The following is a 17,156-nucleotide window of genomic DNA, read 5'->3' on the forward strand; positions in this document are numbered from 1 at the left end:
TAAAGAGCGAGGGTTGAAGGTATAGCCTCCCTCATATACAAAATAATTCATGTTCGTTTTGCGTTTTAATGTTGCTCCTTACTTTCAGTCGAAAAACCTGTTTTTCATATTGAATTTCTGACTGTTTTTCAAATCAAGCGAGAAAATCCCCTACCCTCCCCTGTGTAATATTTCCCCTTGAAAATTCCCCGGAAATTTTCCTCGGCATGGAAACTGTCTTCATAGAAATCCCTCCCCCCCCCCCCAACCGGGCAGATAATCTCCCCTCTACAAATATTTCCGTATATTTCCCAATAACAAATAGGATATCTTATTTGAAAAACGGGCAAATTGCGTAACTTAAAGCCTTTCCCCCAGGGAAGGCTTGTGATGGCTATTGAAATGAATCACTACCAAGCATAAATTTTTTGTCAGGAGTAGGACAAGATTGAAAGGAGGGTCTGAAGAAACCATACCAGTCCGTGATTCTGAAAACTGTTAATTATTCCTCAACTGTGGTACAAACGACGGATCCGGCAACCATGAATCTTGCATGGGATCCAGTGAACCTGATAATAGCCAGATTACAACTGAACGGGAAACTGCCCAACATCTTCGTCATTCTGTCTACACACCAACGAGAGTGGCAACATATGCTGATAAGGACTTCTTCTACACTGATCTGGGGATTAAAGTGCATAAATGACCCAAACGAGACTTCCTGATTTTAGCAGGTGATGGGGAATACTCGGGTTTACCCCACAGACCCCAATGTTCGAGATATTGTTGGTTTGTTCACTTACTTCCAGCGGTACTTCAATGTGGGGATAGATTAACCCAGTTTACAATATTCTATAACTTTATCATGATCATCACCTTGTTCGAGCGCAAACCCTCTCAAAGGATAACTTGGCGCTCAAACGATGGATCCACAGCAACCCAAATTGACCATATATTGATCTGTTAACATTGGCACTCCTCACTCATCAATTTTGGAGCTTACAGAGGAGAGTGCACTGGATCAAAACCTGGAACTGATCACACGCTTATAGATGCAGATACCTCTGAAGTCAAGCATGAGGAAGAGACAACCCCCAAACAGGAAGTTAAACATGGATAAACTAAATGTTCAAACAATGAAAGAATACTTCTGCCTGAAATTTCAGGACCAGTTTGGAAGCCTGACAGACTGTGATGAACGTCCCATCACTTTATGGAACAATTTCAAGATACAATTGAAAAGATGGCTGCTGGAGTTATCAGCTACGCTCCTGCTAAGCTAAGGGTAAATTATGTCAGGGAAAACGGTAAAGCTAATTGAGGTTAGACGACAGTCATCAATTGCAGTAAAAAAAAAGTTGCTACACATAGAGATTAAAAACAGGCTACATCAGGAGAGCCAACAGTTCTCTGATGAGGTTCCTTGAGAAATGGAAAAAAAAAATGCCAAAAATCAGGACACAGTAGTTGCTTGAATTTATAGTGCTGCAGTACAGAAAAAAACAAATTAAAAAGATTCAAATTTGTATACAGAGCGAGAGCTTTTTTAATTGAGTGGATTTGTGTTAAGAAAAATTTAACACAATATGCAAATAACTGGTGGACAAACTTAGATATACGTCATTGTTAAAATGCAAAATAAAATTGTTGCCAACTTGGTTCAAATTTAAGCCAACTTGCTGTCACAGGAAACTCGTCTCAGGAGAAACTACTGCAGGAAATCTTGCCTCCAAGATTTTTGAAACTAGGATCAAACTTTTATCTACTGCTCACCTCTCAGACCTTCTCTAAATCTCAAACTTATGCTCAATTTCCTCTTAGTTTGTTTGTTTTTTCAAACTACCATTTCTCACATTTACAACTCACCCCCCTTCCATAAAATAGATTCCTGCCCCTACCTGCCCAGTCGCTTTTTTCACAAGATTATCACAAAAAAGGATGGCACATAAGCAACTTTTGTTCACAATGAAAATTTTAAAACTTGTTGCTTTCTTGAGCTCAGAGGAAAAGTTCTACTCCAAACTCTCAGTCATGCCAAATTTAGTGGAATAATATCTTTCATTACCAGACCCCTTTTTTGGGAATTTCCATTCCAATCAATGGCTTGACATATGATCATATCTCAGTTTTATATTGCTCTAATTTTTCTTATCTGTTATGGTGATAAATAAATTATTCCTATTGTTTATTACATGGATAATACTGTGAAGGTAGAAAAGAATCACATTCTAAAGAAAATAGCAGTTTCAGTTGAGCATACCCATTCAAAGAAGCAAAAATATCAAGAGTTCAGGCTAGACCATATAATCTTAAGACGAAATTTCAAAGCAAGGTTCTCTATCTGAATTAAGCTCTTTGAAAATAGTTAATTAAATAATTAGACTTACTTTAAAAGTAAATAATTCATTTATTACCATAATCCATAAGAAAAAGTGACACAATATTAAACCATGGTATGATTATATGTCAAACCATTGACAGGAATGGAAATTCCCAAAAAGTGGTTTCATGACGAAAAAAATTTATACCATTAAATTTGGCAGGACTGAGAGGTTTGAGGAAGAACTTTGCTCCCTAGCTTAAGAAAACAATTTCAAGTTGTTAAAAATTTCACTTGTTAGAAAAAAATGTTTATAGTTTCCATGTCCTTGAGGACAAGGAAATAGTTGCCCTTGCTATAGCACAGTGGATTTATACTCTCCTTGGCAGTACAGGACCTGGGGTTCGATCCCCGCCACAGCAAGGTAGAGCAACAAGCCTGCTACTTGTCACTGTAAAAAAAAAAAAAATTCAGCAACTGTAACGTCAATTCGATGCCCTATGCACCAGCAATGGTGCAGGAGGATCTTTATCCTTTATCATTTTTTGTCCTTGAGGATCCCTAGAATTTAGCATATATTGAAATATATGGTCCTGAGGTTATAGTCAAATGAGCACTTGATATTAATATTGACTTGGTACTCCTTCAATAAAGATACTTTGATCCCTCCCAACAAAGGGCCAGGCCTGTGTGCACTTATGTTGTTTAGCCATTTCTGAAAATAAAAATTATTTGCCATAGTTAAACTTACCAGAGCATATTATTTAAAAAACATTTATCTGAGAAGGGGAAGGGGATTTATAACATGAACAATTAAAATTTAGGGTAAAGGCACCAATGATTTGACAGTGCAATTTTGGAACCACTGTGAAAATTGTGCTTCAAAACAGGATAACTCTGCTTAGTGGTGACTTGGAACACAATCTCTTGAAGCCTTCATTATATTTTGACAATGCGAAACGCGGACACTAAATCCAGTACACCCAGATATGAGAAGAATATTCAACTTGATCAGTTTCCTGTTTTCAACATAAAATGAGCTCCCAACAATTTTTTAGCTATGTAATGTTCAAACTGTCATTACTTGGTTATTTTATGGCTATCTTAAAATTTTGATTGGATGTGTTTGGGGAAAAGGTGGACAGAAGAGGGGGATTAGTTGCCCTCCAATCACTTTCGACTATTAAAAAGGGCACTAGCCCTTTGAATTTCCAATCAAATGAGCTCATTTTGAAGTTTCTACAACAACGCTTTCTATAAAAAGCTTATAACCCCCAGTGCATAACTTACAACTTGCCCTGAGGGCTGTGTTGGAGTGTCCTCCTCAAAAACATAATTTCTATCTGGAAATCAACTATGTAGAACAAAATGGCTATCTAAAAATTTTGATTGGATGTATTTGGGGAAATGGTGGGCATGGGAGGGGTGCTTGTTGCCTTCCAATCACTTTTGACCCTTAAAAAGGGCACTGACACTATTGATTTCCAATAGAATGAGCCCCCTTTGAAGTTTTTACAATGACCACTTCCATATGAAGTGCCTTTGAGGAAAAAAACAACTAAATAATAAAACATTGGACCCATATTGCCTTTACTATAGGCAATGGTATAGCATTGCCTCTGAAAAAACTTCAAACTTCTAATCAAACAGTTTGATTTGTAGATATTTTTTCTACATACTGAAACCCTTATCAAATCAAAAGTTTTTAAATTAAGCCTTCTGGAGTAGCTTTTTTACAAAAACTATTGAATCATCAGTACCTTTACCCTATATTGTTTAAAGTGAATATGAACAAATATTTTGTTTCATTCTTGAATCACTGAAAAAAAGGAATAAAACTTTAGCATAAACAGCTGGGGGTTCAAGGTAGAGCTTCCCCCTTCATAAACAGGATAATATATGTTTGTTTAGGTCTCAATGATGCTTCTTTGGGAAAAAAAATGCTGTACTTGTCTAATTTCTATTTGTTTATGACATCATATTCAGGGTTGTTCTAGATTGGGTGCACTCATCTCTGTGCTGCTAACACTGAAGTTTAACATGGGCAAAACTGTTTGTTGTTGTTGCTAATGCAGATGAACTAGTCATTTGCACCACAGGAATATAAGCTTCATTTTATAGAGCAAACATGAAACATTCTCATGTTTAAAACATTTTCAAACATGAGAGATTCTAAGCCTCCTGTAGTGGGTTTACAACTACAAGTAATTATTTTGCTGAATCAGAATTTTCACGTGCTTACAATTTTGTCACTATGTGGCACAAAATGGAACTTTGGCACCCTGCTGCAAATCTCTTTTGTGACTTATAAAGGACCCAAGATATTGTCATTTTCCTTCAAATGCCACTCTTCCAATACTCTACAATGACTGGACCAATACAATCACCCATGGTAGAAATAAGTAAATTGATAGAAACAGAATAGAAGTGGTTTGGATTGATTTTCAAGATCTTTGGCCTTGGCAATTTGAATGGTGTATGTGTTATTGTGGATGACTGCAAATTGTTGAATGTTGATATTCACCAGTGAATGTCCAAAATACATTTTTTTCTCCTTGGATTTAGTCAGTAATGTCAGTCAATTTTTTCAATTTAATGCAAGGTTTGATGATAACAGGTTAGGTTAGAATAGATTTGGTTAGGTGAGGTTAGCTTAAATTAGGTTTTTAACCCATTTCTGATATTTAGAACCAAATTTAACCTAACCTGATCTGACCTAACCCAAACTAACATAATCTAACCTAACTTTAACTTACAATCATAGCTTGCATCAGACTGTAAAGGCTGACTCATAAATATAATTGAATCCAAGCAGAGAAAAAAGAATTTTGAACATTGACCAGTGAATGACAACATTAACAATATTTTGGACATCCATGGTAACATATGCATTGTCCACATGTATCATCACTTTCAAAAGTTTTCAGGTTTTTTTTGTTTGAAATTCTCAAAAACGTGTTTTTGACAATGCAAAATATTCTTTAGTCAAACCTGAATCATAGCTTCTATTTACAATTCAGTAATAATAGTGAAGTTTTCTATGCAAAAAATTCTATTAAAAATACTTTTTTTCAGTTTTTGCTTACTTTGGGCCAAGGTTTGCTCATTGACTGGTTGCAGCTAGTGCTGCAACCACTATCTTCTGGACTGTAAACATCTAGTTAGGGTAATTTTAATAAATATGACTACAATGTTGTTATGTGATTTTTAACCCAGTCCATTCAAGAAACAGAACCCAAAAGTGACCCATTTTAATGCAATATGGCACTTGACTGTGGTATTATCACTTATGATTAAAAAAGTAGTTGAGAAATAACATTACTCTTTATATGAGCCCATATTTATCTCTCTATAACCATTCATTCCATATGCTGACTCCATGAAAAAAAGGACAAAAAGGGGGAGACATAAAAATGCTACCAATGCCTACTCAGCTGATCAGTCCTTCAAGGACTACTCAGCATCCAGCCTTTGATTAAAAATGTTAACAGAGTCATTGGTAACTGTACCTTCAGAGAGTTTGTTCTAGTCTCAGACAATTATTAAGGCAAAGAATTGGGTGCAGACTCAAGTTCAGGTAAACTGATTTGCAAGTTTTACCTGGTGATCTCTGGTAGTTAAATTAGGAGCAAAAACAGGAAATAATGCTGGGAGAGTGTTGGCATTCATCACAGTATCATCTTTTCTTCTCTTTTAAACAAGCATGGGGAGTCTCAGTTTAGGTAATCTTGCAGATACAATTTCAGTGCATGTCTTTTAGAAACTTAGTGGCTCTCTTAAAATATGGAGAGGTTAGAGACATTTCAAGTTCAAGCTTGGGACAGACTAGTCCTTTGTGCAGAAGACTAATAACTTTGGGGGAACAAGTGGAAATGGTGCACTTGATAACCCAGAGCTGAACTAGCACCAGCATCATACTTCTTTGCATAGGCACTGAATTTTAATCCATTGTCAACAAGATTTTGTTCATTATTTACTGAAGGGATTAGATGGCCAGAAATAAAATTTAAGCAACAAGGATTTTTCTGCTAAAGTGAATGGCATGGCACAGAGCAAGATTAAATTCAAGAAGCCAAACCTCATCCCATTGACTAAGCAGATCAAGATTATTCTACAAAATATGATCTTCACACAGTGAGGGAGGGAGGGGGGTCCAAGAGGTTTAAACTTGTCTAGATTAGTTTACTGCTGATAGTCAGAAGAGCATTGTTAATAAGGACATTAAACAGTGTATACCCCAATACACTTCACTAAGGCACTTCACTTAAAACTTCTTTTAAAGAGGAACAAATATAGTTACCAGAGCTATCAAATAGCCAAACATGAGACCTAAGGTGAAGAAAACCAAGGATCATGAGCATTAATTTCTCTTCAAACTTGGCTGCATAAGGTTGATTACAAGTTGTTTGTGATAATCTTTGTCAAATAGCTAAGAAAATTCAGGCAGAATCATGCCAGCAGGCATCTCTGTATCTAATAACTTAGCAGTATACTTATACAATTCTGGATGATTAGTACTGACAGAACTTCCAGAACAAAACCATGCTGCAACCTGTGCAAGAGATTATTTGCTTCAAGATGCTAGATAACTGCAAAATTGACATCCTTTCAAGAACACTAACAAGGACAGATGTTCTTATAATTTTTATTATTAATATGGGGGTGGACCCATAATCCCTGGATCAAGGCCTATTGTCTCCAAGCCCCATTTGTGGCTAGGGGTGGGAGGGGTAATGATATATTTTGCCCCCCAATCCTTACCATAAACCTTGCCCACTATTGGGCTTTTCTTTCCTTCCTTATGTCCTCCAACTTGACAAAAACATTACAAAATATCTTGATCTGGTGCTAAATCCTAGCTAGGCCTATATATTCTTCTAGGGAGTATACCCAATGGATATTATCTAAAAATTTCTATTCTATAGAATGTAAAAATAATATCCAACCATACTTAGTTATTGCCAAAACTATCCAACTAGTTAGCTAGATCTGAAAAATCCTTTTAACCAAATAAGAAATTATCCAACTAGGAAAATAATTAAAATTTAAAATAAAAATAGTTTTATCTTGCTAGCCAAATACAATAAAGCATAAGAGCCAACTTAGTATCTCTAACTAGGTGGATAATACTTTAACTTAATGCTTGTGTTATATATCTAACTAGACAGATAAGTTAATTCTTCATACAAATTAGTGATAATATCCAACTAGTCAGACAATTTTTTCTCTTAGACATAGCATAAACATCTAACTTGGTGGATAATACTTTATCCTAGCCCTTCTGATATTAATCAAACTAGGTAGGCTAGTTAAATAACTTCCTGCCTAATTAAATATATATATCAGAAGATCTAAGATTCAGCATTATCCACTTAGTTAGATATTCTTGCTGTGCCTAAGAGAAACAATTTATCTGGCTAGTTGGATATTATCCCAAAACTGCATAGCCTAATGGAACTTACTTATCCTCCTAGTTGGATATATATCAGGAGTTTTAAGACTTGGTATTATCCACCTAGTTAGATGTTCATGCTGTGCCTAAGAAAAATGAATTATCTGGCTAGTTGGATATTAACCCCAAACTGCTTAGAGAATCTTCTTATCTGCCTAGTTGGATATATATCAGAAACTCTAAGCAACATTATTATCCAACTAGTTAGATATTCTCTCAGCCTAAGAGAAACAATTTATCTGGCTAGTTGGATATTATCCCAAAACTGAATAGCCTACTGGAATTTACTTATACTCCTAGTTGGATATATATCAGGAGTGTTAAGACTATGTAGTATCCAGCTAGTTAGATGTACATGCTGTGCCTAAGAGAAATGAATTATCTGGCTATTTGGATATTAACCCCAAACTGCTTAGATAATCTTCTTATCTGCCTAGTTGGATATAAATCAGAAACACTAAGCTAAATTATTATCAACCTAGTTAGATGTTCTTGCTGTGCCTAAGAGAAACAATTTATCTGGCTAGTTGAATATTATCCCAAAACTGTATAATGAAATTTACTTATCCTCCTAGTTGGATATATTAGGAGGGTTAAGACTTGGTATTATCCACCTAGTTAGATGTTCATGCTGTGAATAAGAGAAATGAATTATCTGGCTAGTTGGATATTAACCCCAAACTGCTTAGATAATCTTCTTATCTGCCTAGTTGGATATATATCAGAAACACTAAGCTAAATTATTATCCACCTAGTTAGATATTCTTGCTGTGACTAAGAGAAACAATTTATCTGGCTAGTTGGATATATATCAGGAGTGTTAAGACTTGTTATTATCCACCTAGTTAGATGTTCATGCTATGCCTAAGATAAAGGAATTATTTGGCTAGTTGGATATTAACCCCAAACTGCTTAGAGAATCTTCTTATCTGCCTAGTTGGATATATATCAGAAACACTAAGCAACATTATTATCGAACTAGGTAGATATTCTCTCTGACTAATAGAAACAATTTATATGTCTAGTTGGATATTAACCCCAAACTGCTTAGAGAATCTTCTTATCTGCCTAGTTGGATATATATCAGAAGTGTTAAGACTTGGTATTATCCACCTAGTTAGATGTTCATGCTTAACCCCAAACTGCTTAGAGAATCTTCTTATCTGCCTAGTTGGATATATATCAGAAACACTAAGCAACATTATTATCAAACTAGGTAGATATTCTCTCTGCCTAAGAGAAACAATTTATCTGGCTAGTTGTATATTAACCCCAAACTGCTTAGAGAGTCTTCTTATCTGCCTAGTTGGATATACATCAGAAACACTAAGCTACATTATTATCCATCTAGTTAGATATTCTTGCTGTGCCTAAGAGAAACAATTTATCTGGCTAGTTGGATATTATCTAAAAACTGTGTAATGGAATTTACTTATCCTCCCAGTTGGATATATATCAGAAGTGTTAAGACTTGGTATTATCCACCTAGTTACATGTTCATGCCGTGCCTAAGAGAAATGAATTATCTGGCTAGTTAGATATTAACCCTAAACTGCTTAGAGAATCTTCTTATCTGCCTAGTTGGATATATATATATCAGAAACACTAAGCTACATTATTATCCAACTAGGTGGATATTCTTGCTGTTCCTAAGAGAAACAATTTATCTGGCTAGTTGGATATTAACCCAAAACTGCTTAGAGAATCTTCTTTTCTGCCTATTTGGATGTATATCCAAAACACTAAACTATGTTATTATCCAACTAGGTAAATATTCTGTATAGTGCATAGACAATCAAATATTCAGATCGGTAGGTAAAGGTGTAAGAGTCTTAAAAATGTTAATATCTGTCTAGCATGATATTTTATCTTGATACTAAGTGTAGTTGGATATTATTTTTACATTCTATAGAATGTAATTTTTTTTAAGAATATCCATTGGGCACCTTCCCATTCTTCTATCAGATGCCTTCTTGATTATAAAGAGTAGTTATCTTTCACTTTTGGGATAATGTGGATTTAGCCCTCCCTGTTTGAGAACAAGACCCTTTGAAAATGATATCAAAGCTTAAGTGACTTCATTTGGAGGGTTTTTAAAAATTCAATCCTTAAAAATTCATGCACATTTGTTTTCAAAATAATATTTTACTATTAAGACTAATAAAATATTATATAATGAAAGATCTTAAGCCAGACTAGCCAGCCATGACAAAAAACCATCAAAGAGAAAAATCTCAGTGAACAAAAAACAACAAACAAGACTGCATCCAGTGGAGAGAAAAGAAACAAAAAATGTAAAACAACACAGATATTTTGACTGTGTCCAAACAAGGCATCTTCAACACATAAGAAACACAAGAGGAACAAGATAAAAAAACAATAAAACCACCACCAAGAAAAAAAATAGGCCTACAATTGGCGCAAACTGATCTATGTAGAGAAAAGATGCTGCCATAGCCTAGTTACTTCAGTGAGAACACCAGAGTAACTGAGGAAAAATAAAAAAAAAACTGGACAAATTTACACTATGAAAACTTAGACTACCTTAAAATATTCCAGGTTATTTTCTTCAATGTACTGCCTAGCATATTCAGTAGACGAGTAGACAGGGGCTTCATCCCAATCTGATTTTGTTTGTTTATTTGCCTTCAAAATTTCTTGTCGCATCACCTTCACTGAACGTCCAAGTATTTTTGGAGGGGGTTTCCATTCCTTAGACAGATCAAAAAACCCTGATAGATCGCCATTCATGTTTGATTTTAAACAAGTGGTGAGAAACACTGAACAATGTTTCCGCTTTTCAAAATCCCAAAATCACGTGTGAAACAAAACCCTGAAACAAACATTCCACCAAAATCCCTAAAGTCTCTCCATTTTAGGACTCTTCCCAAATCGGTGGTAGATCCTTTTTTATACAGCCTATAAAAAGCACTTAGAGAAGTTTTTCAAGATGGCTTGTTCTGTAATTGGAGACCAGTTAGTTCTACTAAAGCATTTAACGTTTATAATAATACCTTTTATTTATCGACTAGTTACGTTTACGTTTGTTTGACCTAGGGTTGCCACTGAGCAGGTTTTTTTGGTGCCACTTTGGGTGACAAAATAGTGTCAATTTCGTATAAAAAGTGTCATCTACCAAAAACGTGCCGCTCGCGATGGTTTGCATCACTCGCGCTAGTACCAACAAGCTTTTCAAATTGAAAATATTGGTCAATCCGCTTGGGATCACTTCCGCGCAGTTTTCAGCATCTTTTAATTTTCAATCATGAAAAGTTGGCTATGATGCCATCCATAAACCAAAGAGTATGGGAAACTATAAAGGGCTAGGCACACGTAGCTGATTTCGGGAACCGACTTCAGTATCAGTGGACAAACGATAGCGATAAGAAAAATTTGTTGAAAGAAAAATTTATTGCGCAAAATTTTCAAAAAAAAAAAAAAATCATGGACACAAATAGTCAACTGGAGTTAATAATAGTTGCTTGATTGATCTCAGCTTAGTTCTCAGTTTAGTTCTCAGCTCAGTAGAAGGGTCTTTTACCACAGATATCTCTGGCTGACTATTTATTTGTATCCCTATTTTTTGTGATGATCATGATGAAAATCAGCGCTGATTTTGTAAATTGGCGCGGATTTAAAAAGCAGTTCCCGAAATCAGCTATGTTTGTCTATCCCTTAAGAGTGGAAATTGGCACTAGTATCAAAAATAAAAATCATCCTGACGAAATTTGGCATTTTTAAAAAACTTGTAATCGTGATATTTCAGAAGCTGAGATCAGAAGCTAATTGCAACACAGTTTTGGTAAATAATAGGAAAATCGACAGAATTCATAAATTTTTTATGAAATATGTAACTTTTCTTATGAGTTGAATAAATATCCAGATGATAAAGGGTTTCATCCCTGTACACGGTCTTGCTAGCGGTTAATTTTGTAATTATTGATAAAATAAAAAAGGGTCATTAAAAACAACCAGTCAGTTGCAACATCTTTTATTACACTCACAATTTTTTTGTTGTTAATAAAAATAAAGAGCTCGAATATAGAATTTCTTATGAAAAATTGTAACACATGGTAAGTGAGAATGCGATCAGGTCTATGTACACTATCAACTTGAAAAAATTCTTAATTTTTCTTCGGCTCATCAATTTTCTCATTTTTTGAGGAATTCATGTCTTTTAGTTTCAGGTTAATCCTCTTTAGCTTTGCATGTAAATGTACATGCACATGATATGAAAATAAAACAGTCACAAACACCATCACACAAGTTAATTTTTAAAATAAATAAATCTTCTTCGAACCGATTACGAAGAGAATCAATAAAATATTCACTGAGCTTAAACTCTTCAAAATTGCCATCAACAAGTTCAATAACCTTTTGAACAAAGTTAACAACTCTCAAATTTTGCAGAATTAGAGAGCTCTCATCGCTGTATTTCTTTTTCATAACAAAAGTACAATGGTTCTTGAGTTCATTTGAAATTAGGATTTTCCGACGTTCTTCGCAGTCATGTTTCTTTAGAATGTTCCTTATTAAAAAAAACTACCAAAATATCCATTTGCACTTGATTTAATTTCATCCTCGTCATTCTCAAATAATGGCAAGTTGAAAATTTGTTTTTGTCTAAGGTTGACTTCAGCCAATAGGGTTAAAGGACGTTTTTTTGTACTTTTCTCTTCTTGTTTTTAAAAAAATCATCCAGAGATGCCACAAAACGAGCTAAAAGTAAACAATTCAGTTAGATGACTTAACAGAACGTTCTAAAGTTCGGATTATTTTAAAGAATTTTATTTTTCTAGCTGCAAATTATTGTAAAAGTATTAGACACTTCTGTCATTGGGTTAATTAGTTAGCCTACATATCTATCAATTGACCGAACCTCAGTTTTGATATTAATTAAATTTTTTTATATGAAATGACATAAAACTGCATAAAAAAGAAGGTTTCCCCTTTTTTCAACGATTTTATTCCTATTCTCGCCGTATTTTTTTATGAAAAAATATATAGTGAATTTCAAAAAGTGTACTTCAGTAGATTGCTAAAGCTGAATCTCAGTTGTTGAATGAAAGCAAAGGTGTCGTCTTGTGTTAGAATATTAAAACAGTTGGACAACAGACAAACAGTGTAACAGAAACTTTAAGAAAGACCATGAAACTAACAGTTTTTTGTCATCTCTGAATATATAATATTACGAGAATGAATTTATTCCCTAGTAAATATGCAGAGTATGCTTATGTAGGAGACACAGCTGTTCCTTGTTTGTATAGAAAGGAGTGCCACTTTCAACTTCATAGCTGCCTGCTTCCGAAGATGACCGAGTAGCGATGCCTTAGCATTTTACGGAAAAATTCTGTTTATAGCATACCTCAGTGGTTCTCAAACTGATTTAGACGCTGTACCTCTTCATATACACAAAACATTTTAGGTACCCCTTCTCTGTTACCAGTACTAAGCCAACTACAGCTAAAATACAAATAAAATTGCCAGTCCTAAAGTTAAAGGGCTGTTTAATTTTTATGTTGGCTGGCCACGTACCCCCTAAAACATTTTTGCGTACCCCCAAGGAGTACATGTACCACAGTTTAAGAACCACTAACATAGAACAAATAAACGACTAATTAAAGGTGTTAAGTCAAAACACTGGCGAAGATGATTGGTTGCCGACGTTAAGAAATTGTATACACTTGGTGGCACGTGCCAAGCATGGTAGAATTATGCCAGGTGCACCACGTGGTTCAGAACCGTGCCACACATGGCAGATCTCTACGGCCCATGTGGTGCTTCGAGATATAAGTCAGATGACAGAATGTGGGTTACCTTATCCCTATTCCGGTGACATGTTCATCTGTTGTGAAACCAAAAATCTTGGCAAATTTTGAAATTGCCAAACCTCCTAAAGAATTGGACCGTGAGTCCTGAAATTGTAACTTTTCTCAGTTTAAACGTAACACGCTATATAAATAAAACAATATCGGTAAGTTTAGCCTTACTTCAACTTAACTTTACAGTAAGTTTAACTTTATTTTGTTCAAATTTAGCTTAGTTTGTTGCTTAATATAGATAAAATTTCTGAATAATAGAATATTATGTTTTTCTGGATGCGAGAATCAGGGAACCAGAAAGGTTAGGGTTTTTGAATTTTTGGGAGGAAACCAGCATGACAATGATGCTGAACTTGAAGAAGCTGTTAAAGAAGCATTGAAAAATTATAAAACTTTATGACGAATATTTAAATGTTAACGGTAACTATACAGAAAAAAACCAAAGCTTTGATTCGTACAAAAATGAACTTTTTTTTTTCGTTTCCAACTATTTTAAACAGAAATGTGCTTTGTTTTTTTAAGTGACTCTTGTGTAAATATTCTTCTGTCCTCCCTAAGAGTTACAGGAAAATATCTTAATATTTTTATGTACTGTTTTTATACGCTCTATAGCAAGACTTCCGAAAAAAGGAAAGAGAAAATCCTTATTGTAATTAATTTGAAAAAACGTTTTCATTTACTGCTGATACCCGCAAATAAGAACAATGAAGCCGAATTTATGAAGTACCACAAATAAGGGCATTTTTTTCGCACTTCCATTCCCCACAAAAGACTAGTTTGTTGCTTGTGCTTTACTGAAAACTAAGAGGATTGCACATACTGCAAGTTTTTTTAGCCAGTTGAGTTTCTTTACGTTTGAGAGGATTAGATTTAAAATAGAATTGAGGGGTAGTAGTGTTGACCTCTATGATAAAATTGCTGATGAGTCCTTGGGTTATATCAGGCCAAGCTGTAATTGACTTGTTGTTTATAAAGCCTGGTCTGTATTTTATTACTATGCTCTGAGAGGCAAATATTGGAGCATTTGAATAATGTAAGCACAAAAAATATATATAAAAAAGGGGCGTTTCAAAGGGCCACCTGAAGTTGTCTTTTCACTAAACCTAATATGAAAAATATTTTTTAGTAGGCTAATTAGTAAGAGCTGATAGTGGTTAGTCATAATTTGGATGTCATCGGTGTAGAGAAGCTGACTTGCATCTATGTAATGTTCAACAAGGTAAGGTGGTCAATGAGGTGTGACTGGTTAGAGGGCGTTGTTAATATAGATATACTCAAAAACAGAACCTTATTTTACACTATAACGAGCACGAGATAAATGGGTGCACTCCACATGTTAAAGGATACAGAATGACCTGATGGTCTAGAATAGATCCGAAAGACTAATGGATCCGAAAGACTTTGAAATATAGATAGTGCCAAGGTAGAGATTTTCTTTGATTTTTTTCTCTTGCCCTTGCTTTGTTCACGAGTCAAATTTCCCCCCAGAGACCATTACAAACAAACAACTTAAAGAGAATAAAACTTGGCTACTGAAAAAAGAAATTTGGGAAGTTTTATTTTACACTTAATTATATTATTGGTATGTTAGTTTGAGATATCGATTATCATGAAGTCAAAACCTCAAAATTGTTATTTCAATTCAATTCAATTCAATTTATTAAATGCTGTAATAATTACATAAGTACACTTAGGCGCTAGAGGTCCCAAGAAGCTTAGCTTGTCGAGGACCTCGTATCAATCAGAAAATCAACACAAAACAAATCAGGGAAAAAAATACACCAGTATCTCGAAAATATAACCACAATACGAGAAAAATAAAAAAAATAAAATAAAATCAACAAAACACGAACAACTGCAGCACAATAACCTTAGACTTAATTTTCTCCAAACTGAAAATTTCCTGTAATTTATTAAAATTCCAAACTTTTAATAATAGTATTAAACAAAGGGGTTCTAATATAATTCAACATAATAAGAGAAGAAAAAAGAAAAGAAAAAAACTAGATAAAGTAAAGTGGAAAAATAAATAAAGCAAAATGAATAAACAAATAAAGAAAACAAAAATACTTCAAGCCTTAGATAATATTTTTTTGCGAAGGGCAGAAGATTTTTTAATAAAAAAAGTTCACTGGGAATAGAGTTCCAAAGAACTGTAAGGTTGCCCCTACTATCAGGGCTAATAAATTTGGTAGCGTGTTACAAACTGAGGCTTGGGTAAGAAATCGGTACTCAGAATTCAGTGACAACTGATTTTTATTACAAAAGAAGATAAAAAGAAAACTATTCTAATTCTGATTATGTTGAATATTTCTAAACCTCTTCTAGGTCTAAGGTCTAATGATCTACTTGTTCAATCTACCAATGTTTACCGAAAAAGAAAAAGATTAAGTTAATTCTAGGCTATCGAATGTTTCTACTTAAAAAGGTTACACTTGAATAACTAGTCAAGGCTTGGGTTCTGGGTTATTAAAATCCTTTAGTTCAAACTATTGTTGAGCTAAGCTAAGAATAACCGTACTTGATTTTAATTCAATTTTCATTAACCCAAACCAAGAGATCCTCTTATTATTTCTTGAAAAGGGCTGTGTATTCCTTGGACCTTTATTAAGCTTTAACTTTAGCAGGGAAAACTCTTAATTGAAAATATCTGGACATAAAGGTTTGAAAATTCTTAAGTCGACAATATTGTTCCCTTTTTCTCTAACCTATCTGTATAAACATTAAGGCCACCTTTGTATAAACATGCAGTACGAGTTTAACGAAATGAAAGAATGATTAAAAAGGGAACGATGTTCCTCTCCGTATAAATGTCCGAAGATTGCACAAGGGGGGGGGGGCAAGTAATATTGGTGTCCGGTAATTCTAATTTTCGGATATAAGGTCTTTATAAAGTCAAGCTAAGTCCCAAGGAACTCGATGCTGAAAAGGGGAGCTCAAAGGGCTCGTCTAACGTTGACTTCTTGGTTAAGATTTCTTTCCTCCTTAAACCTTCAGTTATTCGAAGCTTAAATTTCAGGGAAGAAATTTAATTTAGTTTATTCTAACCTTAATATGCTAGTTTGTCCAAATGGCTCAAGCCTTGTCCAAGTGGAAATACTACCGAACTATAAACCCAAAATCACAAAAAATGTTAGATTTCAGCACCAGTTATTATTTTCTCTTATATACGTTTTTAAGTTATCTCCAAGTGACAGAAATCTTTAGAGGTTTTCTTCTTATTTTAATTTTATCTTCAAACTTTTATCTCCATGGGGAATTCAGACAGACAGTGGTAGTCTACCTTAATTACAAAGTAAAAACACTTACTCCTTCTTTGATAAAAAAAAACTACCTCGTTTTCGTCCACGAATCCCTATTTTAAGCTTTGTCTTATTTTGTTCTTCTTTTCTCTCATTGGCCAGAGACCAGTTTTGATATAATCCTAATAATAGTTCTTTGTTCAAAAGGTTAGTTTCCGCTTTCTGTATTAAAAACCCTGTTTTGTCATGTGATACAAATCGCGTAATTTTCTTGTCGTTGACCCTGGTTTAAAACGGTGGTCCGGCATTTGCATTTTATGGCCCTAAATGGATCAAGGGTA

At 34.4% G+C, this 17,156-nt stretch overlaps 1 protein-coding gene across 1 annotated transcript in view; it reads right to left on the reverse strand.

Moving 5' to 3' along the window:
• spn-E (tudor domain containing 9 protein spindle E) overlaps positions 1-10,567 on the reverse strand; it is a 191,656-nt gene extending 181,089 nt beyond the window's left edge. Inside the window, exon 1 of the mRNA XM_089103288.1 lies at positions 10,296-10,567. Within this exon, the coding sequence (XP_088959414.1) occupies positions 10,296-10,502 (207 nt within the window). The 5' untranslated portion in view covers positions 10,503-10,567. The remainder of the gene's footprint in view (positions 1-10,295) is intronic.
• Positions 10,568-17,156: the final 6,589 nt, after the last annotated feature.

The sequence above is a fragment of the Artemia sp. Qi Xiang Cuo genome, chromosome 2, assembly GCF_049724085.1.
Source record: "Artemia sp. Qi Xiang Cuo chromosome 2, ASM4972408v1, whole genome shotgun sequence".
In the NCBI taxonomy this organism is placed as follows: Eukaryota; Metazoa; Arthropoda; class Branchiopoda; order Anostraca; family Artemiidae; genus Artemia; species Artemia sp. Qi Xiang Cuo.